The 24,652-nt window shown below is 44.6% G+C and overlaps 1 protein-coding gene and 1 long non-coding RNA gene across 6 annotated transcripts; one reads left to right on the forward strand and one right to left on the reverse strand.

Moving 5' to 3' along the window:
- On the forward strand, window positions 1-21,981 carry Stx16 (syntaxin 16). 5 transcript variants are annotated; one of them, XM_059262023.1, is made up of 8 exons: window positions 1-850; window positions 14,950-15,057; window positions 15,932-16,072; window positions 16,997-17,162; window positions 18,029-18,120; window positions 18,537-18,680; window positions 19,667-19,747; window positions 21,573-21,981. In XM_059262023.1, the coding sequence occupies exons 1-8, from the start codon at window positions 770-772 to the stop codon at window positions 21,675-21,677; spliced, it is 918 nt and encodes a 305-aa protein (XP_059118006.1). In that variant the 5' UTR covers window positions 1-769; the 3' UTR covers window positions 21,678-21,981. The 5 variants fall into 5 exon arrangements, with proteins under 5 accessions (XP_059118006.1, XP_059118008.1, XP_059118007.1 ...); XM_059262025.1 differs by lacking the exon at window positions 1-850 and adding an exon at window positions 4,645-8,622; XM_059262024.1 differs by lacking the exon at window positions 1-850 and adding an exon at window positions 9,634-9,959.
- Window positions 19,074-23,716, reverse strand: LOC131910029 (uncharacterized). The gene is made up of 2 exons (XR_009378967.1): window positions 23,499-23,716; window positions 19,074-21,935 (listed from the first exon to the last, which is right to left on the reverse strand). It is a non-coding gene; the product is annotated as an uncharacterized LOC131910029 (long non-coding RNA).
- Between the last annotated feature and the right edge of the window lie 936 nt (window positions 23,717-24,652).

Genomic DNA, 24,652 nt, shown 5'->3' on the forward strand with positions numbered 1-24,652 from the left:
GGAATGCCGGGGAGGGGACCACAGCACGGAAACGGCCCTGGGGCAGGGTTGCAGCGGTGTCCCGGGACGGAGGGTGCCGGTGAAGAAGAGTGAGGAGGCCGGGGAGGCAGGCCGTGAGGTCCTAGTGGAGGCCTGCAGCCTGTTGGCAGTGGAGGACCAGGCCACCCGAGAAAGGAAGGGGTCAGGTCACTGAGCCCTAGAAAGCTCAGTCGACTTGCAGGGAGCTGCAGACGCTCCCTTGTAGTTTTGGGCTCAGGCCTTTTTGGTGTTTGGAGCAGGCCTCTTGTGAGGAGAGTTAACCAAATCTCGGAGTTAGAGCCACATGCCAGACACGCAGGCGCTAAGTTAGGGCTAGAAGGCCAAAATCTTTGGGGGCGGTCCTAGGAAATGAGTGGGTAGGGGTCTTTTCCATTCTCTCTCCTGATTGGTGGATTTGACGCTTGCACATCCGCGGTCGGATTGGGGAGGGGTCTCTAGGACGTTAGGTTTCGACGCAAGGATTGGGGGGATTCAAGTGCTTTGAGATCTGAGCCAGGCCTTGGTAGGGGGAGCCAGACAATTGGAAAGCCGAGGTGGTTATTTGGGGAGGGGTCTTTGCGCTTTGGCGGAGCGCAAAATTGCGCCTATTCTGGCCTAAGGCTTTGTCAAGAGAGGTTTCTATGCAAGGGCGGACCAGCTAGGCCAGAGCTAGATAAAGAAAGGGGGAAAAAAAAAATCAAGAATATAAAGGGGTGGGGGACCCTGAGAGGGGGTTCACAAAGGGTGAGACATGGCCACCAGGCGTTTAACCGACGCTTTCTTGTTGTTGCGGAATAATTCCATCCAAAACCGGCAGCTGTTAGCCGAGCAAGTGAGTAGTCACACCACCTCCAGCCCTCTGCATTCACGTAGCATTGCTGCGGTGAGTCTCCTGGCGGCCTCTCCAGACACACACACCGTGTGCACTGCGGCTCTGCCTGTCTGTCTGTCTCTGTTTGTCTCTCTGTCTAAAAAGAAAAAAAGAAAAAAAAAAAGGAAGAAAAAAGAACAAGACGACGACGATTAGGAGTGATACTAAGTGGAAGGGTTCCTTGGCCAGGGGTCATGGGGCACCTACAACCCCCAATGGGGACCACAGTATCAAGCCCTGCTCTACCTTACTTTACCCTTTTCACTTCTGTGGGCCTCCTAGTCCTCCTCCCCCATCTCCCGTCGTCACAGCACGACAGGCAGCTTCAATTTACATATGTTTTAACCACGAGGACTTGGAATCTAGGCCTTTCTCCAACCTTTTTGTTTTGTTTTGTTTGGAGTCCTCCCCCCCCCAACCCCCAACCCCCCTACCCCCCGCCCTCCTGCAATGGCCTCACTTTGGTTCTTTGAGCCAGGTAGTTGGTTAGCTGACTCAAATCCTTGCAGAGAAAACTGCCCCCCTCCCCCAGGAAGGAGGGGTGTGTGTGTGTGTGTGTGTGTGTGTGTGTGTGTGTGTCCGTCCGTGTGTGCCCCCTCCCCCAGGAAGGAGTTTTTGTGTGTGTGTGTGTGTGTGTGTGTGTGTGTGTGTGTGTGAGTGTGTGTGAGATGTTCTTTTCCCACCATTTTTCTTCAAATGGCCAAGTCCTCGGTGTAGCCGTACACCCCAAAAATAATTGCTTTGCTGTTTTTTCCCGGGGTTCATGTTGGTGAGACTGCAAGGTGCCGAGCACTTTGTTTTCCATTTCCCACACAGGAAATTAAGCTTTCCCCTCCATTCGAACTTTTTTTAAAAGCATGATGTGGATGTGAAAATTAACACCCCAAATAGCAGACGGCTTTTGATTTTATTGACCGGAACTTGGTCTAGCAGTAGTAGGTTTTTTTTTTTTTTGTTGTTGTTGTTCTTTTTCAAAGCAATGTGCCAGAAAGATTGCTGTATTTGGTTTGTTTTTGATGGAGGCTTTGACTTCCTGAGCCTCAGTTTACTGCCCTCTCAGATAGGGGGCAGGTCTGAATGGTTCAACCAGACGAATATTGTCAGCTTTTGTAATACCTTTAATTGAAAAGGGAAGGATTGAATGGACGCAGTCTTGGAACATAGGGGAATGAACAGTCACCCTAAGATCTTAGGAGGTTGTATTTGAAATACAATTTGTGAAACTCTGCACCTTTCCCGCCTTTTAGATGCTGTATTGCCTTTTCATTTATTTCTTTTATCATTTATCAAAGTGCTAATGAAAAATTAAGCTCTGTGTCGTGATTGTCAATGTGTTGCCAAGACAATTGTCCCTTTTTTAAGTCACCGTGGAAATTGTTTGGCCATATTATTCACAGAAAAGGGATTTTAAGCGGTGTGAGCAGTTTTAAGAATAAAAGGATGCAGGATGTAAACTTTGGTTACAAGGTATAGAAAACTGGCTCTGATTGTGCAGGGGCTTTTGTTTATATTCGAAGGATTTTTACATTTGTAAACTGAAAGAAATAATATTACATAGAAATAAGTATGAAAAAAAATCTTAGCATGAAAACGGGTTCATTCTAACACGGTTTTTGAAAAGAGTCTCCAGAAATAAGCCGAGAAATAATGAGTGGAGATGGAATAATACAGCTAGTGGTGGGTCTTCACTTATATTAAATAAGAGTTGCCTGCCCTTTATGACTTAATTTTATGCTACCTCATGGGGAAGGGGAAAAAAAAAACCCCGAAAAAACCGGAAAAAAAAATGGACCTAAACCCATGCTAAAGCTTCTAGGGTCTCAATTTTAATTGATGAAAAAGATATTATTTGATTTTTTAAATTTAATTCTGTAAGTTGAAAGCACCCTGAACCTTTGGGTAACATGAGAAAAAAAAAAAACCATTAATTCAGAGAGTTTAATAACACGGTGTCTCAGACAGGCAGCTTTTCAAAACGGCGTTGCTGAGTCCAGCTGCTTTTTAAATGTTTTTCTAAGTTAAACTATTTGAATATGTATCTGTTTGTATGTCTAAATATTTGTGGAATAAAATAATTTAAAATGCTTAGCTATAGGTATGGTTTGGAAAAGCAGATAATGTCAACAGATACACAGATCTATTTAGCAAATTCGGACAGTTTTTTGAAAGTGATTTATAAATGCAACTAAAATTCATGTTGAAGTTAAGAACATTAAAAATGTTTTCATATGTCATGCTTTTGAAAATACTGAATGCTTTTATTAGCCTGTGGTCCGGCGTTTTTCTTAGATGACTAAAAGGAGTCAAGTCTATGGAAATACCTGCGTGATCAGTTTGGACTACTCCAAAAAACAGATTTTTGCAGTCCAACAGAAATAGTTTGCCTAAGTTAGAGTTTAAAAGACAAAAATACATTTCTACTTTTCTATATTTTAATTGTGTTTATGAAAAAAAATGCATGCTATAAATCCCTGTTTAAAATTAAGTGTTATATTTTCAGTTTTTTTATAAGGTTTTTTTTCACAAATTATTTCTGCACATAAAATAATCAAGAATGTCAAGATATTAACAGAGATTACAATTTTTTAAATAACTTCAGGAAATCAAGAAAGCATTATAAATATTTTGAAGAAAAAGATATGCTTAAGACAATTTTTAGAAACTCTGGCATCGTTCATACCGTGCTTCTGGCTCAGAGAAATTTGAAAACCACATTTTGACTTGCAAATTTCAAAACCGGGTGGTAAATCAAAACTATTAGTCAGCTTTGACTATGGACAAGATATTAGATGATATTAGGGTATCCAAATAATTATAATCACATTTGCTAATTTTATTAGATATCTATGGAGATGTTTAATATTAAAATGGCAATTATTTTGTATATTCTGCTCTCAAAAATAGAGGAAGCAAAAGAGCAAAGCATCTTAAATTGTTAAATCTAGTGATGCATTTGTATGTCAGAGACATTTTACCACTTTGCATTTTAAATTGTTAAATCTAGTGATGCATTTGTATGTCAGAGACTTTTTACCACTTTGCATTTTTCTCAGCACGTTTTTCAGCTTGGAGAAATTACAAATAAAAATTTAAAAAGTATATATTTGTCTTAGTCATATAAGACAAAAGAGACAATTTGTAAATACATATTTAAACTTACATAATTAAAGGGGAAATAGCCAACCCTGAGAATTTAATTTTTAAAAATCATTACCTGGAATTTTAAATTTCTAATTAGAAGGTAAAACTTTAGATATTGATTTTAGTGTGTTTGTTGTCTCATGTGTAATTAAAAGCAAATATCTAAAATAATAAAATCAAAAATTTAATAATTAAATTTAAAAATTTAATATTGAGCTTTCACATCCTTATTTGAGGACAACACTACAGAAATGGATTGCAAAGGAGTATGTGGATGTGCATATCTCATACAACTGAAAACAAACCACAGTAGAAGCCTGAACATTTGAAAACAATAAGCCCATACTTTTAAAATAGTGATTTGAAGAGAAAACGGCAGGTTTGTTGGTGATAGTTTCAGCAGGAGGCTGTGTATGCACGTAGACTTAGGGCTAGGTTCGGGTAAATGTGTCACAAATGAGAAGGGGTTTAAGGAGGACTTTCAAGCAGCAAAACAAGCCAGCAGCAACAACAATAATAACAACAAACCCAAGGACCAGAATGGACCTAAAGGCCTTTGGCCCACTTGTCCCTTTTGTGGGACCCTCACGTTTCCTTGCTGGACTCCTGTGTGATAGACATGGCATTCTGGCAGCTGTCATCTTCTACTTCCAAAGTGTCTTTTTCTTTACCAATGCCAGCAGTTTGTCTCCCACTCTAGGGTCTGTCCCCTGGTGTTTGTGGCATAGGACACTGATTCTTGCTACATGTGGACCCCACAGCTGCTTTATTCCCTGGAGGGTTTTTCTAGGCTCAGCCAGCCCGGGTCAGACGAATAGTTTTAAGTTTTTTCCCTGTGAATGAAGGCTGATTTTTCTGTATTCTTTTTAAAGCACAACAACTATACAAAATTCTACTCATTTAGAATTTTGAGTTCTACTGTTTTTGTGTTCATATTAGTAAAGTTAATTGTTAAAAACAGACTGGGGTTTGATTTTTGTGTCCAAGCCAAAGGCACTTGTTGGTAATTTAGAGGAGCTGTGTTCTGCCTTAGGTTTGGAGCATCCATCATGGTATCCCTCAGCAGCATATGATAAAAGGAGAGTGATGGATGGAAGTCTGGGAATTTAGTCTAAGCCCTGCTCTGCTGTGGATGTAATCTTTTTGGATGTCTTTTTGTCTTCTTGCTAAATTGAGGATTTTGAGTGAGGTGATCTCTGGTGGCCCCATCAATTCAACAGTGTTTCTGCAGTTCTGTTTTAATACTTGTTTCTCCTGACCAAAGCACACAGCCTTACCTTTAAATTGAAAAGGAGAAATCCATAGTCAACAACAGTTTTGGCTGTCAGCTCAAGGCTGCTGAAGAAAAATACGTAGAAGCAGCTCCAGTACTGTGCAAAAGTAACTCTTGACATGTCTGCCAAGCACAGGGTTAAGTCAGTACCTTGTGTAGGCAACTGCAGGCAGTTGGCTTCAGGAACCTAGATGGATTTATAAAGTTAAATAATAATTAACTTTATAATTAAAATTAAATATTTTAATTATATAATTAATTAATATTTAATAATTAATATACAATTAATATATAAAATTAATTAATTAAATTACATAATAATTAAAAATAAAAACCAAATCTTGGAAGGACTGAAGGGGAAGCTGAATTGGTTAAGGTGCTGTGTGGCTCTTGTTTTCTTTGATCTTGAGATGAATTTGAACCCGGGTAGGAGTGCTTGGTTAGTGCCGACTGCCTGATCTATACTCTGCTGCAAAAGCATACACAATCTGTAAATGGATTATAATCTATAGAGTTAAGTGCTCCTATATTAGTTTGAAACTAGCACATTATTTTTAATAAAATGTGTGCTTTGTGGGGGGAGGGGACCTAAGAATTAATTGTGGTTATCGGTACCTAAGGTCCTTACTGAGTCTTGCCTGTGGTATTAGTGAAGATTTATGAATGCTTACTGTGTGCCTGGCAAGGCTGAGCCTTTCCCATGTGTGACCTTGTGCTGTCCTGGGTGAAGTTGGTGCTCATGGTTCAGGTGAAGAGTGATGGGTAGAAGAGGTAGGAACTGACCCCGTCACCCACCTCACGAATGTGGGATTATGGGTAAATACCTGGGCCACAGTGGCCCTGGCTGCTTCCCAGTGGGTGTGGAAGGACTTGTTTAATTACATATTTTTTCTTTTGTAGTAGGCTAGCCTGGTTTTTTATTTCTTTTTACAGCCGTCCACAGTCAGTTTTATCTTGCTCATCGAAGCTGGAGAATTATGTCTCTGTGTGTAGGCTCCAAGTATGAAATCATTGTATATTTCTCTTTAGATATATTTGCTTTTCTGCGTGTGAAGGAAGGTTCCATTTGAGCAGGGAGACTGACTTTCAAATGAGGGTTCTTTGTTGGATGAAAGTGAAGCAAACTTTTATTTTGGCAGCAACAGGGATAAAGTAAACATCAGTATAGCACAGACCTGGGCTTCCAGCTCACTTTGCTCAACTCTTCCAGACCCCTAAGCAAACACAGATGAGTTTCCACTTCTCAGTTTTATGTAGTAAGTTCTTTAGACTATAAATTCCAAATGCTACTTGGAATTTTTCAATGTTTGCTTGATTGCTTGCCATGGGCAGGTCACAAGGCTTGGTTTATATGATATAAAGGTTTTAGAAGGTGGTGATGAGTACTAAGGTGTTTGTTTTTGTGTTTTGTTTTGTTTTGTTTTGTTTTTTTGGGCTATATTGTGTTCTCTCCTGATGGTGATTCTGATGTTTTTAACTCAGTTTTAAATGACTAAATTTCCTGGTAATTTCGTGGCAGGAGCTTTGAAAACCTTCTGATTTTTAAGAAGTAGAATGAGGGTGGTCTTTGAAAAGGTGGTGTTCTGAATTTAGTCCTGATGTGCAAAAAATTCCAGGAATGATTAATAAAAATAGAGAGGCTGGAGGGTGGCATGGGGAAAGGCTTGGTGTACCTGAGCTGCCCCCATCCTCGCCATCGTCAAATACTGTGACTGTGACATTTTGAAGTGTTGTTTTGAGTATTTGTAAGTGTTGCTTTTAATCCTAGAATCTCATGACTGTATTTTCACCTCTTAGCCCCTAGTAATTGTAAGAATGAAAAGAAGAGGATGTGTGCGGTCAGCTGATAACTCAGCGGCACGGGCTCAGGTGGCAGGCGCCTGAGACAGTGGCTCACGGTGCTGCTTCCCTAGATGAAGCCCTGGGAGGCCCCTCAAAGGGGTCTCGGCTCTAGCTCCACTGCAGCCTTCGTCTTGCATCTGAAATACTGATACAAGATGTCCGTGCTCTCTTTATGGATCTGCTACACTTTTTAAAAATACAAATTTTGTTTTCTTTTTAAAGCAAAATGAAATGAAATGAGGTATTTTCATGACATGATCTCCTTGAGCCTCTACCACAGCAGTCTGTGTGTATTTGTGTATGATACGTCTTTGCACCAGCACAGTACACGAGTGCCGAAGCTCTGAGCTCCAAGATGCTCTCTCCTTAGATTTCTGTGCAGAGGGGTTGTGGGGTTACTTTGTGTGTGGATTTTGGTGTTGTTTTTGATGGTTTTTTTTGTTTTTAGTTTTTTGCTAGCATTGTGTGATAGTATTTTGGTATCAATAATCAAGTTTCATTTGTACTACTAATCTTTAAATAAGAAAATTATGTTATTTTTTTTAATTTACTGCTAAACATAAAAAAATCAACACCGTTGATTATTGAAATTCACCACTAATTATTTCCATGATCGATACTGTAGAAAAAAAGGACCTTGTTGTTTAGATTATCTGTCATTAGTAACTGTTTCTTCAGAAGATAGAGTTTTATGTTGGCCTAAAAAAGAAGCTTTAACTTTCAACTGAAATTTAACCCTTGAGTGCCCTTTGCCCCCTCTACACACTGGTTAAGTGGGGTCCTTTTCCTGTCTGCATTGTCTCCTTGGTTTGCAGGACTGTATAGCCCTCTGCATAGCTGTGCCAAATCACAGCACATGCAGGAGTGTTTTTTCTTATTCCTATTGGTGTCTCCGTCACTGGGGATAGAGCCATGGCCATGGGGTTTGATTTGTACAGTCCTTAGGTAGAGTGGCTGCAATATTATTTGAATGCAGCCATTGGTAGACAGTTTTGTGGGTTTTTTATATTTTATTTCATTGCATTTGCTGAGCTGATTGTAATGTTAAAATAGGCATTTATATGACACAGTAACATTATATTTTAGCATTTATTTTATCTTCCTAAGGAAATTTAGAAGTGATATTGCAAGTGATAATTGATCTTTATGAATAAAAATTACCACTATACTTAAGTGAAACAAAGCAAGTATGTTTTGCTTGTTTGCAATGTGTTTTAATTTTTACAACTATTTATAGATTTATTACCTCCTTTAACCAAAAGAACTACAGTAAATAAAAACACATGTTGGTGTAGCCTTTTCTAAGAAGGAAGACTCCAGAACAACCTTTTAAGGGCTGGTTTTGTAGTCACTTGAGTATGTTGATGCGTGTCTCCTCACCTGATGGCCTTGTGTGTCTGTCTGCCCATGCCTTTCTGCTTTTCCTGCCCGGACGGACGGCCCGACGGCAACACCACAACCACAGGAGCTGGATGAGGTACTGTGCTTTGGGGATTTTTGTGTGTTGGGTGATTTTAGTTTATGAAACACTGTTTTCTTGCAGTCTTTGGTCATATAGATGACACTAGCCCTGGCATACATGTAGAGTTGATTAGAATTACTGTATGAAGTGTATTGATTTCATATTTCGCCAGTGTTTACACCATTTGAAGTGGTGACCTAGAAGGATGCTTAGGAGACATGTCTACTCTTTGGGAAAGTTCTCAGTTTGGGAGCAGCCACAGGGGGAGAGTTGCTTGACTGGGCAGCAAGCTGCCTGCTTACAGGATGATGACCTGGGCTCCTGGTTTCTGAGATAAAGGGGATATAGTGGTTCAAGTGGAGCATAGGGGGACAGGCCATCTGATGGAAGCCCTCGAGCAGGCAGGGATGGAGCCACGAGTGCCTGCTGCCATCTGGCTGGTCCCTCGCGCTCCTAATGAAGTGAGGGGTACTGCATGTCTCGGCTTCTGCTTCAGGGACCACTTCTGACCTTCCTGACAGCACATGCTTGGCCTCTTCGTTTCTTGTCAGCATCTCCCCAGGAAGGTGAGGAGAGTATGCATCCATGTCACTTGATTTCAGTGGCCCTGCTAACAGGGCCAGGTGGGCGGGACACCGCTGCTGACCACATTAGTGTCTCTTTCTGTCTCAGCGATGAAGGGGCAGTGAGAGCATTTCTGAGGGAAGACTGCTTTGTACGGAAAGGCAGATCAGAGGTCAGGATCCCTTCCTCCTTTTATAGTCCTGCAGGTGCCAGCTCCTGGTTATACTCTAGTTATATGTTGGAAGAGCCTAAACTCACAGGTGGTGATGCCAACACACTGCACCACTCAAGCATTCTTCCTTGTGAGCCAGTCAAGTGAAAAGCGGAACTCTTTAATCCTCATGACTTCATGAGAATCCCACCATGAAGCTTCACAAGAAGCTTCCTGCCCTGTGGTCAACTGGGAAGGATACAGGGTGCAAATGGTGATAGACTCCTGTTCCTTTTTTTTTTTTTTTTTTTTTTTGAGAAGAATAACCCATATTCATGTGTTTGAAAAGATACATGGGATTCCATTAACAGTGGTCCCTCCTGAGATTGGGAGGGAGAATGGGATAAAAAGAAAGCTTCAGTTTTTTATCCCCATCCTACTGTACACATGTGTTTAACCACTGGCCTGCATCATTACTGTCACAAGAAGCATTGTTAAAACACACCCCCAGCCTGAAGCTCAAGGACTAGGTAGCCGGGGCTAGACCTTCCTGTCCCACCCAGGATCCTCACTGCCAGCACCCAGCCTGGGCTGAGGAAGATGTAAGATTTCTGCTCCTACACAGTGAAGCTAGCAGGTGGGTCTCATGGGGCACAGCAGACGGAGATGGATTTGCTGATGAAACCTCTGCTAGGTTAAGCCCTGACACATAGACCCTGGTGGACACACATGGGACGTAAGGATGTGCCTCCTTGCTGAGCAGGTTGCAGCCGAGAAAAGGGGTGTGATTGTGGGAGGGCAGGTAAGTAGTTCTGACACCTCAGGCCAGCCCTCATGAGCACCTTGCTCTAGTCCCTGCTGTAGGGGCAGCTTCTAGAGACTAGCCATGTTTGGGAGGAGTTTGCAGACCCTTGTGGGTTTCTCTGGGGGTTTTGACCAGCATGTAGCCTAGGCTGGTCTCCAGCTCTTGGCAGCCCAGGTCCTGGGGTCACAGATGGGTACCAGCACATTGGATCCCTGTTTGCATTTCTTGTGCTTGGCATCTGTGCACAGGGCCCTGGCGGAAGTGCGGTGTGCTGAGCAGCCTTGCTCTCGTGCTCTCTGCTCTGCACGCTTCACTTCCTCCTTCCCCAGCGCCATCATGTTTCCATAAAGTGTAGCTTCCAGAATTATGCGCAGCATACTTTATTTACCTCGTCCATTCATTCCACCCATTTACTGTTGACTCATTCAGCTAATTATAATTGTGTGTTCATTACTGTGAAGTGCCAGGTGCTGAACGAGGAACTAGGGATGTTGTTGGGAAAGGTGTCCAGAGGCTCGCTTTACTGAGGGAGGTTGGGCTTCAAAGTAGTGTCTTCTGGGAGTAGTAAACATCTGCCACTTGGGCATCCTGGCATGAAGCCACGGATCTGAGAGCCCCTGCTTCCTACAGGTAGTCCTGCAGGCATACATGTTAGCCACTCTCCTACTCAGGCTGAGGACCCTGGAGACACTGCTTCCATTCTGCTCAGGAAATATGCAGTAGAGTTTTGGCCAAGGAGGAGGCCATTCTCCATCCACAGTGTTGTCCAGGACAATATCTGTTCTCTCCTCTGTCTTCTGTGCCTGGTCTTTGCATTTTCTGCCTTGGACAGATAGTCTTCCAGAAGATAGGAGCTATTAAAAAATTATAAGGTATAAATGTCAGGATCCCAAACCACCTATTCCTATGAGCTAGCCCTTGTGGCCTTGAGCAGGTGTCTATGCCCAAGGGTTTCAACATCCACTGAAGGTTGGAGCAAGCCCTGGGGAAGGATTGTCTCTTTGGTTGCAGAAGCCAAGTCTGCAAGTGTGCTCAGGGCCATGGTGATGGGCAGGGTTGCTTCTCTTTGTTTTTTAGCTTGTGTATGTTGATGAAGGGGAGTCAGTGAATTAGCGAGATTATCAAGACAGTGCATGAGATTCCCAAGGTTTGTGTTCTCTGCTCTGGTGCCATCTGGAAAGTGTTTTCAGTAACTTCATAATGAGAAGAATCTTGTTGTTGTTGTTGTTTGTTTGTTTGTTTGTTTGTTTTGAGACAGGGTTTCTCTGTGTAGTTTTGGTGGCTGTCCTGGATCTTACTCTGTAGACCAGGCTGGCCCCGAACTCACAGAGATTCGCCTTGGTTCTGCCTCCCAAGTGCTGGGATTAAAGGTGTGTGCCACCACCGCCTGGCCTGAAAGCATTACTTTTAATCTCAGATGAAGATAATTTGGTTGTGACTTCTAGATTCTTCTATCCACTTGCTTGTTCATCCCTCCTTGAGCCTGGAGATTTCTTAGACCACATTGTTTGTCCTTGTGCTCTGGCTTCAGGACCCACAGCCCATTGCAAGAGTTGCCAGGCTATGGTTTGTAGTGTCGCTTCTGGACTCTTGAATGTTGAGTGCTCATGCAGTCGGCTGCTTGTGAGAGCTGCTCTTGTTCTACTATTGAACTTGGTGTAGATCTCTGTACTGTTCCTTGATCTCACTGCATGAGTCTACACATGCAATGGGGTGTTGTAAGCATGCAAAGCTGTGATTTGGAGCAGCAGGATTTATAAGACAGAGTGTGTATGTGTTTCTTCCATAGGTCAGGAATTTGCCTTCAGATAGGGTGATAGACACCTGCAAGAACCCCAGACACTGGTGTGAGCACTGTCAAGGGTTTCTGCGTTCGGCACAAGAACAGGGCTCTGAGGTAGGACCGTGTCCTCTGTGGCTCTTGGAGCTCCGACAACCCCAAGTAAAAGACAAAAGAGTTCTTAAATTCTTAATTCTCAAATACGAAGCTTATATAACATTTTTTTCTTGTTTAAAAATACATATATTTTTTTTTAACTTCAGAAATACAAGTTTATTTAAGAAAAGCCTTAACTCATGTCAGGTTTTAGGAGTAGGGAGAGTTGAAATTTGGCGAAGATAGATGAAGAAGAGCATGGCTAGTGAGGTCTGTGGGAAGGACAGCAGCCTGGAGACCAGTGTGAGCTCAGCGTAGCACACCAGCATGTTGGTAAGGGGAGGGAGGTTCGGGAAGTTGAAAGGGTGATTATTTATTTTGCCCGTAAGATACATTTTCATGTTCCTGTTTGTTCCCATTTCAAATAGTTGACGTTATCTTCAATTGTTTTCCCTTCGCAAAACACATGTTCTTTTTCAGTAGTACACACTGTGCTACACATTACAAACCTGTACCAGTAAGAGACATAGAATTTTTCTTCTCAGTAGAACAGGCTTTCTGTCACAATGAGCTATGGCCGTAGACTCTATCGGGGACAAATAATTGACCACATGCAAGCCTGCAGCCCTGGTGCAACGTGAGAAAGCCGCAGTGGCTGTACAGGCTGGCGCCCGTCCCTCCTGAGGTCTCCTAGTTTATCAGCTTCCATAGAACCCATGAGAGAGTGGTCTAACTTCAGTCTTGATGTACAGTTGGATGGGGACACCTCTCTTATAAAAGAAAGAGCTGCTTAAAACTGTGTGGTCTGCTTCAGCTGGATGCTCATATGTGGTGTCTGACCTTATAAATGATGCTAGTGAGAGTCCAGGTGAATTTAAAGATACCATCTCTCCACATCTTCCAGTTTTATGTGCATTTGTAAACAGTGAGAACAGCACTGCCTGTTTTGTTCACGAGTCAATACTTTCTCTGTTGAAACACACATGGGAATAATGCAGATTGGAAATTAAGCTCTATGGCTCTCATTAGTAGATACCGTGACAATTTAAAGTTGTCCTTTGTGTTGTATTCTGGAGTATTCAGATTCCACCCCTTTAGCAGTGAATCTGTCGAGATCTGCTAAAGAACATAGCAGGCCAGAGCTGAGGGCTAAGCCAGAGGTTTGCCTGATCAGTACACCCCCCACAAGGACATTCTTGGTGGCCGTGGAGTGGGGTTGTTTCCACAGTGATCAGCAAGGCAGGCCTGGGCAGACTGGCACTTGAGTACTGGAGCCTTCTCTGGCCCCTGTGTAGATGCTATAGGAAGATCCGAAGCCCTGGGTCTCCTTTACTGTCTCAATTTAGCAGCCTGTTGTTCTGGTTGATTTGCTTAGTGAACTGCAGTTGTATTGCATGGGTTACTAAGAGCAAGCTTGTGGAATGGAGTGGGGATTCTGGAATCAGCTGGCCCAGGTTTTAATCTGTCCCATTACCAGTAGCATGGTGCCTTAAGGCAGGCTGTTTAACTTTTCTGTATTTCAAGTCTGTATTTATGATTGAAATAATGTTTCTCAGCTCAGCTAGTTTGTTTGTTTGTTTGTTTGTTTGTTTTGAGGATTAAAATCATAAACATGAAGACTTCTCATTAGTGAAGGCTTAAGGTGGCTGAGAACCTCTAGGACCTCTAGTCTGCAGCACATATTTGAAGGACACACCATTAGCTCAGGCATAGATGTAACGTGGGCCTGCAGTGATGATGTGGACAATGGTGGATGTGGTCACAACCCTCAGGCCTTGGGTCCGTTTCCGTCATCATAGCCCTTGCTGGATGCTGGGGTAGGTGGAGGCCAGGCTACCGGAAGTGTGTGGGGTGCTGAGGATGACAGTTGGAGTCTGAGTGAGTTTGTTCTTGGGGATAAGAGGCTTGTTCCTTAAGGTAGTGTGTGTGTGTGTGTGTGTGTGTGTGTGTGTGTGTGTGTGTGTGTGAGAGAGAGAGAGAGAGAGAGAGAGAGGGAGAGAGGGGGGGGGGAGAGAGAGGGGGAGAGAGGGAGAGGGGGAGTTTTCTCTTCATTTGTGAGAATTTTAGATTTGCTTCTTCATTGTTAGGTAAGCAAATATGAATTTGTCAGATGCATTGAAAAATAAATGCACATGATTGCAAGGAAGGAAGGTGGTAGATGTTGCTCACCCAGTGCTGCAGTATGCCCCAGCAAGTTCACAAAGTGTTGTCTGTGAGGGCGTCTATTGACCACTGTCTTTTGGTTATCATTTGGGTCTTTTGAATTAGCATTTAAAAATTCTGTGCTTTGGAGGACCTCTAGATCCTTTCAAATCCATTCATTGCCTCCAGGCAAAATAAATAAATAACCAGGCCAGCCTGTGATCTCCCTCCCACTCGCTGGAATTTCAAATTTAAAAAACAAAAACTTTCTGTCATTTCAAAGTAAGGGAAGTACAGCCAGTGGACATGCAGCTGAAGCAAAGAAATGGCTGGTGTGCAGAGGGCGGCACTGAGACTGGAGGATGGCTGCGGTCCACGCACAGTCTAGTTAACCCTTCCGAGCAGTTCTTGGACACATGTTAACATGTGGTTCGTGGTCTTGTGACTGAGGTAACTGGCCCACTGTGGTTTCAGCAGCAGTTCCTGCTGCTATCCCACCAGCACACTCACTCTGCTTCCTGCTCTCCTGGCTTAGTGCACTTGCTAAGGAGCTGGGTTTCTGACATTTTCATTACATTTCTGTAGCCAAATCGAGTCAAAGGCGCGTCCACAAGGATGTCCAAGGAAGTTAAGAACTGGTGCATGAAAAGATAGGAATGGAGTTCAGACCCTAGCATGTCAGAGGCAAGCTTGTAATACAGGCATGTCATTTCCCCTACCTTTCCACGTCCTCTCCGGGACAGTAGGGGGATCCATGTCCTAACTGACCTCTAACCATCTTTCAATGTCCATCATTCCCTGTAGCTTGCTGATGACCGCATGGCACTGGTGTCAGGCATCAGCTTAGATCCAGAAGCAGCAATTGGTGTGACAAAGCGGTCACCTCCAAAATGGGTGGATGGAGTAGATGAAGTAAGTTAAATGTTAGTTTCTAAGTGTTTTGTTTTGTTTGCTTTTTTAAGTTTGGATGATAACATTGCCTAAAATATCTGCCATATGAGTCAGTTTGGCTCCAGTTAAAATTGTAACCTCAGACACACTCACACTTTGAATTTATTCATTTATATACCACATAATAAAATTAAGAGTGTGTCTGTTTGTCTGTCTAGATTATTTGGACTTAACATTAGCAGCAACTACTTGAATTATAGGAAGAAATGAAAAACCATGGAATAAGGAAGAGTGTGTGCTTGTTTTAGATGAGTTTATTCAATTATTTATTAATTTGTTAGCTTTGGTTTTTCGAGGCAGGGTTTCTCTGTGTAGACCTGGCTATCCTAGAACTCACTCTCTAGACCATGTTGGCCTTGCACTCAGAGATCTACTTGCTTCTCCCTCTGAGTGCTGGGATTAAAGGCATGTGACACCACCATCTGGCTTATTTCATTTTATGTGTATTAGTATTTTGCCTGCTTGTATGTCTGTGTACCAGGTGTGTGCCTGTGAAGATCATAAAAGGACATTGGATCCCCTGGAACTGGAGTTACATAGATAGTTGTAAGCCACCATGTGGGTGCTGGGAACTGAACCCAATCTTCTACCGTAACAACAAGTGCTCTTAACCACTGAGCATCTCACTTTTGTTTTTTTGTGTTTTTTAATTTTTTTAATTTTTTTTGTGTTTTTGTTTTTGTTTGTTTTTTGGTAACTTGAATTTAAAAAGTTACTTGTGTGTCAGTAAGCCACCAAATTCAACTGAATGCAGAGTCTGGTATAGCTAATCATCTTGAATGCAGAAGGATACTTGCCAGGCATGAGTGGGATTCTCGTGACTTCCATTGTTTAGGTACAGTATGATGTTGGCCGCATTAAACAGAAGATGAAGGAGTTAGCCAGCCTTCATGACAAGCATTTGAACAGACCCACCTTGGATGACAGCAGCGAGGAAGAGCATGCCATCGAGATAACCACCCAAGAGATCACACAGGTGAGGACACAAGCCCAGCTTTTGAACGGCCACCTCCAGTGCCACAGAGCCCCTATTCTGAACCCAGCAGATGATGTCCTGGACTTTCATATTCCAGCCTAAAGCCCTCATGGGGACTTGCAAAAGCCCATGGTCTATGAGTTGCCAGCATGTGTATGTGGTTTCTTGGAGGTATGGGCACTGTTTCTCAGTTGTTGGTAGATACCGCTGTGTTTGATTGTGTAAGAATTAGACTCAGCATAGTAATGCATTTGATCATTTGATGTTAAAATGTATAATTGCTATGATACACCAGGACTTGCAAATTTATGCTAAAACACAGTTCAGTAAGAAGACATCTTGGGGATTTTATTGGAAACCCAGTTTAACCTTTAGGTGGTGTGACTGTGTTTAAGTCGCCATCTTACTTTGAGAGTAGACACCCAAGTGTCTGAAGCCTTCGCTCTAGCTGAGTCACCATGAAACGTTTCTCCCTCAGTCTCTGACTTGGCCCTCCCATCTGTAAAGTAGGCACAAAACCACACCAGTACCTGCCTCGTGCTCCTCGTGTAGGAAGTCAAGGAGTGTCAGGCACACCGTGAGTGAAGTGAGCAGAGTGGGGCACACCACGGACACTGTACAAACAGAAGGTGAAGTGAGCAGAGTGGGGCACACCACGGACACTGTACAAACAGAAGGTGGAGTGAGCAGAGTGGGGCACACCATGGACACTGTACAAACAGAAGGTGAAGTCTAGTTAGGTCTTCAGGGTGCACATGAAACCTCTGGCCACCCCACCCCCTAACACACACACACACACACACACACACACACACACACACACACCAGCCCAGCCCTGCATACCAGCCTACAGAGCAGGGTGCCCCCTGGCAGAGGCCTTGGCTAGGAGAGGCTTCTCGATGTAAGCCAGAGCTATTCTCTCAGCTCTTCCACAGGTGCCAGCGTGCCGTGCAGGCCTTGCCCAGTCGGGCACGAAGGGCCTGCTCTGAGCAGGAAGAGCGGCTACTGCGGAACGTGGTGGCCTCCCTGGCACAGGCCCTGCAGGAGCTGTCCACCAGCTTCCGGCATGCACAGTCCGGCTACCTGAAACGTGAGTGCTGCTGGCCCTGTTGAGGGACTCTTGAGTAAGAAACATTGTGTCTTCTCTCCTCCTTTGGGCCTGGTTCTCTATCCAGCCCTTGCCTTTCGTTGTTAACAGCTAATTAGGCACATTCACACCTTTTGAACAAGAGGAAGCTGCTTCCCCAGGAGACCCTTGCTGAGGAGGGAAGGCCTGGCTCCTGGTGCAGTGGTATTGACAGTTCTTGTCCAGGTGAATAGCATCCAGCTCTGGCTGTCCACAGACTTGGAAAGTCACAGCATATTTAGAAAAGAAGGCTTGTTGTGATGTGATGTTGGGCTTTGGAGTTCTGATGACACACACGTAAGAGCCATTTCCTCCACAAAGTGACATCTACATGGCCCCTGGGGCTTGAAAGTAGGGTACAAACACTCTTGCATCAGCTCCCCCATACTACATTTCTCTCTGTCATCTTTGTAATGAGTAAAACCCCACTTGCTCCTGAGACCCTGCTCCCCTCTCCCCACAACCTGCATGTCTGTTTTAATTTCATTCTACACCCCCTCCCCCCCCCAGAATCTGACCAGAGTGCTTACTAGAGTGCTCCAGGAGAGAATACTGGTTTTGTGTTAGTGTGTTATAAGAGCAGTTAGAAGAGTCTCAGATGGTTGTGTCCTGCCTTGGCATCCAGTGAATTGGGCATTTAGAGAGTGACTGCCCCGAACACTTGCATGCTGTTGTAATGCTTTAATGCAAGGCTCCTCCCTCTGGAGGTGGGCTTCTTCAGACCTGTTTAGGGAGCCTCCCCTTGCTGTTGGGTTTTACTCTAGATTGCCTTTTTAATTGGTGGATCAGTAGCCATATGCATTCAAGTAAAGTGGGCCCCTGTCTGGTAGGCATGAAGAACCGAGAGGAAAGATCACAGCATTTCTTCGACACATCAGTGCCACTAATGGATGATGGAGATGATGCTGCTTTGTATGGTCAGGTATGTGATGAGACCCCCATCTGCCCCTTCTTTTCCTAAGGTCCTTGCTCCTGTGCAGTTGAGGGAGAGGTGGTTGTTGTCTGGTGTCTGCCAAGTAGCCCTTGCACAGGCAGGGTAGCCATCCTGTGCTTCCCTTCCAGTTGTCACAGGGAGGCCTGCAGTGTGTGTCCCAGAGCCTGAGCTACACAGAGCCATCCCTGGGCCCCATGTGGCTGCACATGTAGCTTCTTTCTGCACCCCCACTTCAGCTACTATATTACACACCGTGCTGTTTGGGGATTGGGTATTTATTTCCTGTCAAGGAAGTAAGTTACTTGTTGCCAAATGCTTTATACACATATTTTCAGAATTGGTTTTCCCTAACTGTTGTCTGAACCTGCCACAGCTTTCCTAACGGGCGACTCTTGTTGGGACAGGGTTTCACGAATGACCAACTGGTACTGGTAGAGCAGAACACACTGATGGTGGAGGAGAGAGAGCGGGAGATCCGTCAGATTGTGCAGTCCATTTCTGACCTCAGTGAAATCTTCAGGGACTTGGGAGCCATGATTGTGGAGCAGGTGTGTGTCCTGTGGGGTGTCTCACCCATCCTTCCCTGTGACCCTTTTATCCTGTCCTCCAGTTGGGAAAACATTTAAACATGTGCTCCTCACACTGCATGTGTCTGGAGGGGTGTGTGTTTGCAGTTACTATGGACTATTGTCATTCCCTGTGAAACTACTGATTTTTTTTTTTTTTAAAATCTGCAAGAACGAAGAAATAGGAATTCTAATGTTTTCTGCTCTGACCCAAAGATACTTGTGTGCATGCATGCTTTGGAGGCCTGGTGGACTCTGACCAAGCCTGGCCTAATTCTGCCGTTGTACAAGATTCCCTTCTGACAGTGGCAGAGCACTGTGCAATGGCTGTTGGAACCACCAGCTTTTAAGTGGAATTAAATCATTGCTCATTGGTACAATCTGATTAGGGCGTTTTTATTATCTTGCCAGCAGGGATTTGTTTGGGTCCTGGTCCCCTGAAACCAGCTACAGAGTGTAGAGCGTTGAGGCACCATCAGAGCCAGCTGATGAACTGCCATTGTTTCCCAGTGAATTGCCATCTTTTCTCCGTGCTTCCTGTAGGAACCAGGAAGAGACTGATTAATAACCTGTCCTTGAGGTCCAAGTTGTCATTTTAGACAGTGATTGGAGCAGCCTGGCCATGGTGGTAGAACCTAGTTGGTATTCTCCATCTGCCAGATCCCAGTATTTAAGCAGCAAGAAGTGGAAAGCCATGGCCCTTGGCTTCCCAGAGCCCACTCCTGTGATGGGTTTCCCAGCCCTAATACATCTGAAGGTGGCCTAGCTACAGAAGTGATCAGCCGCTGAGACCCATGCTGTTGTTGCTCGGCTGACACCACCGCACTCTGCAGAGTACCCCGCACTGCTTGGGGTTGGACACTGCTCTGGAATGAGTCCCGAGGTCTGTGATACGCATGTCTCAGGGCTTGACCCTCAATCTCCCTAGCTGTAATTATTGACCATCTGTACTGTCTCTTATTACTCAGGGTACAGTCCTTGACAGAATTGACTATAATGTTGAACAGTCCTGTGTCAAGACCGAAGATGGCTTGAAACAGCTTCACAAGGTACCAATGTTCTCTGTGTTGGGTCTTTAGGAACTGTTATCAAATCTTGGGAATTCCTAGGAGGTTCTCTTTTGTCACACGTCCTCAACCCAAGACACAAAGGGGTATAAATGGGAGCAGCTATGAGGCTTGCTATCATGCTGTAGTCTGGTTGTCAGGCAGGCCTCACTGAGAGGTCAGCATGGCTGGGATCCTTCTGTGGGCTGGGGTTTTCTTTCTGCTTTTTATCTGTCTGAGTTTTGTTAGAAGTCAGTTGATTGGCTTCTCTGGGTGTGGGCTGAGAGGCCATCTCTTGTTGCCGCTAACTTAGGGTGCTGGGGTTCACTTCTGATGACTTGCTGGTAGAGGACTGTCAACAAGGTAAAAATCGAATTATCCCTTCCTGTTTCACTCTCAAGAATTGTAGAAGTGAGGTGGGTTGTGCTCTTGGTGACAAGGGTTGTGCTCTTTCATGGGGTTTGCATGTTTGTTAAATTTCTTTTTAAGAAGTCGATGGAAATCATTTTAGAAATCCTATAATCAGTTATGAGAAATGGGCTCATGAACACGAGCGTCATGTGTGTGGTTGGACACATGCCTCCTGTGAAGGGAATGCAGCCGGCTCTGCTAACAGGTCAAATCAATCCTGTCTGCTTCCCTGTCATTGATACCAGTTGGTACCTCTGGCCATAGGTTGAGCATTTTCCCAAGTCATGTTCTTCTTTTGAAAGCAGAAACCCCCCCATCTATCTCCTCATGGTTCCAGGTTGCAGGGTCTAAGCACAGCGGCTTTGCCGTCCCTGTGCTGCCCTCACAAACTAGGGACAAGTCTTGCTTAGTAGGTCTTTAGAGTAATGGAGGCGCCAGCCCGTGTCTCACAAGCTGAAGCTCCCTGAGCTTCCTGTTCTGTAGTGGGTTGGAGGTGCTGCTGAATTGCCTATCAGTCCTGGAGTTTCCTAAGTCATACCTAGGAAACGTGGTTTGTGTTGTGATGCAGACACAGGGGGAGAGACATCTTCTCCATGGGAGGGACTGGGTCTGAGGCAAGCTTTTCTTTTGGTCTGACGTTATTGGAGAGTTTTCTCAGTATGTGGTCTGCATTGGCTCCTTGGTTCTTGGGGTTGCCCTGAAGAATGGGGCTGTCCTCAGCCCACACCATGGGGAGGCAGCTGGGACTTGGGAGCTGCTCCCATTGGCCAGTTCTCCGTGTGGTCTCCTGTCCTGTTTTTAGGTGAGGAGGGGCTTTTCTGGGTGGGTGGTGGGATGCTAAGCTCCCAATCTCTTCCTGCTCGCTGTCATTTGAGGGTCTGTGTCAGTCCCCAGCCATGTGAGTAAGTCAGTGTTTCTGTACCACCACATATTGATGGGGAGCTGGCTCCCCTGTGCTTCTGTAGGAGAAGGTGGGCACAGGTGAGCAGAGCTTCTGGGTGCTGCATGTAGGGGGAGGTGTGCAGATGGGGCTTTGGGAGCTCTTCTATGTGCCATCGGTCCTAGGGTAAGGGCAGGGTTGGTCCTCAGGTGGCTCTTAAACCAACACAGATGGGCACATACGGCCATTTCTTCCTCAGACAATGAGGTATTCTGTTTCCAGGTTCAGAGGAAGTAGAGACAGGGCCTTTTGGGGCCACTGGTTCCATGCTTTCTGGTCACCCTTTCCTGTACAGGGAAGAAAGACAATGCACATTTGTCCTGGGTGCAGGGACATGGCTCAGGGTCTTGGTGGTTCACACTGAAGGAAGGTCTAATCATGAGGCCTGTCCTGTGCTGCGGATGTAAGCCCATCCTGCAGAAGCCAGGCTTGTGTCCTGTCTTTGGGGAAAATGACACCTTCCCTCCTCTTTTGTAGGCAGAGCAGTACCAAAAGAAGAACCGGAAGATGCTCGTGATCTTGATACTGGTTGTCATCATCGTAGTCCTCATTGTGGTCCTCATCGGCGTAAAGTCTCGTTAGTGGCACCAAGTTCTTGAGTCTGCTACTGCATGGATTCCTTGGGTATGAGGGCTTCGCTGGTGCCACACTGCTGTACTGCCCACAGAGTGCAGCCCACTGGCCCAGCAACGGGCAGTGGGCCTTCCTGTGGGTGCCCCTCCTGTAGACTGGAATGCAGCAGGCTCAGCTGTGGGTTTCCATCTCTGTCCAGAGTTTAAGGACTGGGAGCTGTTGCTGAGGAGACTGGCCCTGTGACCAGCTGTCATGTAAACATGTTTTCTAGAAAGTGAGAGGAGAAAATGAAGGTTTACAGGCATTGCCGAGCACCAGTACGATGTGTGTGAATGAAGGTTTACAGGCATTGCCGAGCACCAGTACGATGTGTGTGAATGAAGGTTTACAGGCATTGCCGAGCACCAGTACGATGTGTGTGAATGAAGGTTTACAGGCATTGCCGAGCACCAGTGTAATGTGCGTGTGCTCAGTTTTAGCACTCATGTCTGAGCAGCATGTTAAATAAGTTTTAGGAATTTTTTTTAACCATCTGGTTTTTAAGAAGTTTGGTACCAAAAATTTATGAGTAGAGGCAAAAGGCCTCTTCATCTTCCCAGCTGAAAACAAACCAAGAAGTCCTTCAAGAATTTATAATCCGTTCCCCATTAACTTAATTTAGCTTTTCCATCACTGTTAACGATCAGAGTAACAAAGTGTGAAAAATAAGAAACCATCATTGATGTTAATTAACACATTTAGACGGGCCAGTTAAACCAGCTTCATGCATTTAAATCAATTGTAAATAGTGTATTCCTCATTCAGAATTTTGCACTGTATTTTCTATTGTAAACCAAGAGCAGTTACTAAGCAAAACCTCCTGAATCAGAGAGTTGGTCATTTGAACCAACCTGACATTATAAGAAAGCTTGACAGTATCATGAACTAGATTGAGCCAGTGTGTCTCTAGTCATCCTTACTCAGTCCATTACTTACATTCTAGCTACGTAATGACCTGTCCAAACCTGACTCCATTTAATGAACTGTAAATTTACACAGAGGCCATTTTAAATGGGTCACCCCATTTAGGATTAGTGGATCTCAAATTATTAACCAAACATCACTCCATTTCAAAGTAAAATATTCTCCCCATGATTTGATTTATCGACTCTTCCATTGTCACTTAGCAATGCCCAGAAAGCAGGGATATTCCTGAGGACAGTGAGAGCCCTATGTGTATGCTTGCTCTGTGTGTGTGTGTGTGTGTGTGTGTGTGTGTGTGTGTGTGTGTGTAGATATTCATGCTCTGTGTATGCACATGTGCTATGTGTAGATACGTGTGCTCTGTGTGTGTATGAGTGCACATATCACATACATATCAGATTGCCAAAGTAAGGTTCTGTTTACTTACTTGTTAACTCTGGTGCTCGAGTGCTCTGCAGAGCTGGAGTGATGTGGACAGTGATGGAGCTTTGAAGATGAGGGTGTGAGTGTCTCATTTGCCGTCTTCATTGACACTGCTGTCATTTTAGTAGTCTTGGTGTAATTTTTGATGGCTTTTAAAAATTGTCTCTGCCTCTCTTAAATGATTTAAGAGTGTGGCCTGTTAAGTGTGTCACAGTTCCATTATTTAAGAGTCTGGGACTGTTGAGTGTGTCACAGTTCCATTTGTATATATGCAAATGTATGTATGTATAGATATCACTGAAGGGGTGGCTCAAAACTCTAATCATGCAGACCTACCATTAGCTCAGCCTCCCTGCCCAGGCTGTGGGATATTGGGGTCCAAAGGTTTACCAGATCCTTTGGTGACATTAGTAGGGAGCGTTGGGAAGGGGAGTCAGCACCTACCCCATCACTTCAGAATCGAGAGAAAGGGTCCCACAGGCCTCTTCTCCTGATGTCTGAGGTTTAGACAAGCTGCTCCTGGGTGGACTGGTCAAATTAGGAGGCCTGCTTCAAGCAATCTGTGGAGCATGCTGAGTCATTGTGAAAGCCTTGAAGAAAAGTGACCTTTTAAGAAAGGAGCACCATTTATTTCTATTTATTTCCCTGAATAGGGTTCCCCCCAACCCCCGGGGGGAGGTAGTTTTTCCCCAACCCTTCTGGGTAACCTAACAGTTCTGGTTAGAAATTGTCCCAAGGACCTGTGGGAAGAGGGACTGTCCCCTTCTGCTTGAAGACAGTATGGTTCTGGTCTGGGCCCAGCCACCCTGATGGTCATCCTGAGGGGTATGGACAGGCCTGGCCTGTAGCTGGATCAGAGCCTTGTGCACTAGCTCTTCGGGGACCCCACTGCTCTCTTGTGTTGAGCCTGGCCTGGGGGAAAGATTAGAAACCTGTGAGGACACAAGAGAACTTAGTACCAGTGTCCTAGTAGGGACCTCAGGATAATTGATTTTGGAAGAGGACTCTTCTATCTGCTGACAGCCACTGTCTATGGGCTCCTCCTGCCCTTCAGTCTAGCCGCGGAGGTGACAATCGCATCTCTCCCTGTGCCTGGGAAGCACCGTGGGGAAGAAGCCCAACCCCTGGACACCACCTTCCACTGTAGAAGTGTTGGTCCTTTGGGGCCCCTGATCTTTCCTAAGACTAGCCGAAAACTGCTGTCCATCTGTCTGTCTGTTGCTGGGGGGAGGGGTGTTGGGGTGCTGGCTGGGCTACTGTGTGAAGCAGCGTGTGTCTAATTGAACGGATGTTCTGCGCTCTGCTAATTGAGAGAGCGTTATTTATTTGTTTTGACACAAGTGCTCGCAGTGTTTCAGCCCAGCTAATGGCTTCTTAAAGGTAATAAAACCCTCCAACCTAATTGGCCAGATAAGACTGTTTTCCTTGTGTGCTTAAATAAAGCAATTAGTGGAGCGCTTCTATCCAAAATGACTTTTTTCTGTCCTAACTAATTCACCGCTACTGGAAACTTTGTACAATAAAGCAGTCTCACAGATGAAGAGCATCCTGCATTCTTAGTGTTAATTTTAATGATGGGGGTCATATTTTGTTCAAAT

Source organism: Peromyscus eremicus, chromosome 4, assembly GCF_949786415.1.
Source record: "Peromyscus eremicus chromosome 4, PerEre_H2_v1, whole genome shotgun sequence".
NCBI classification, from domain to species: Eukaryota; Metazoa; Chordata; class Mammalia; order Rodentia; family Cricetidae; genus Peromyscus; species Peromyscus eremicus.

Bases quoted from the DNA above. Each gene is read 5' to 3' on its own strand.
- Stx16 (XM_059262023.1), top strand. From the start codon at position 770: ATGGCCACCAGGCGTTTAACCGACGCTTTCTTGTTGTTGCGGAATAAT. The intron at 16,073-16,996 runs GTGAGGACACAA...CTATTCTCTCAG, and splicing joins CCACCCAAGAGATCACACAG to CTCTTCCACAGGTGCCAGCG. The intron at 17,163-18,028 runs GTGAGTGCTGCT...CCTGTCTGGTAG, and splicing joins ACAGTCCGGCTACCTGAAAC to GCATGAAGAACCGAGAGGAA.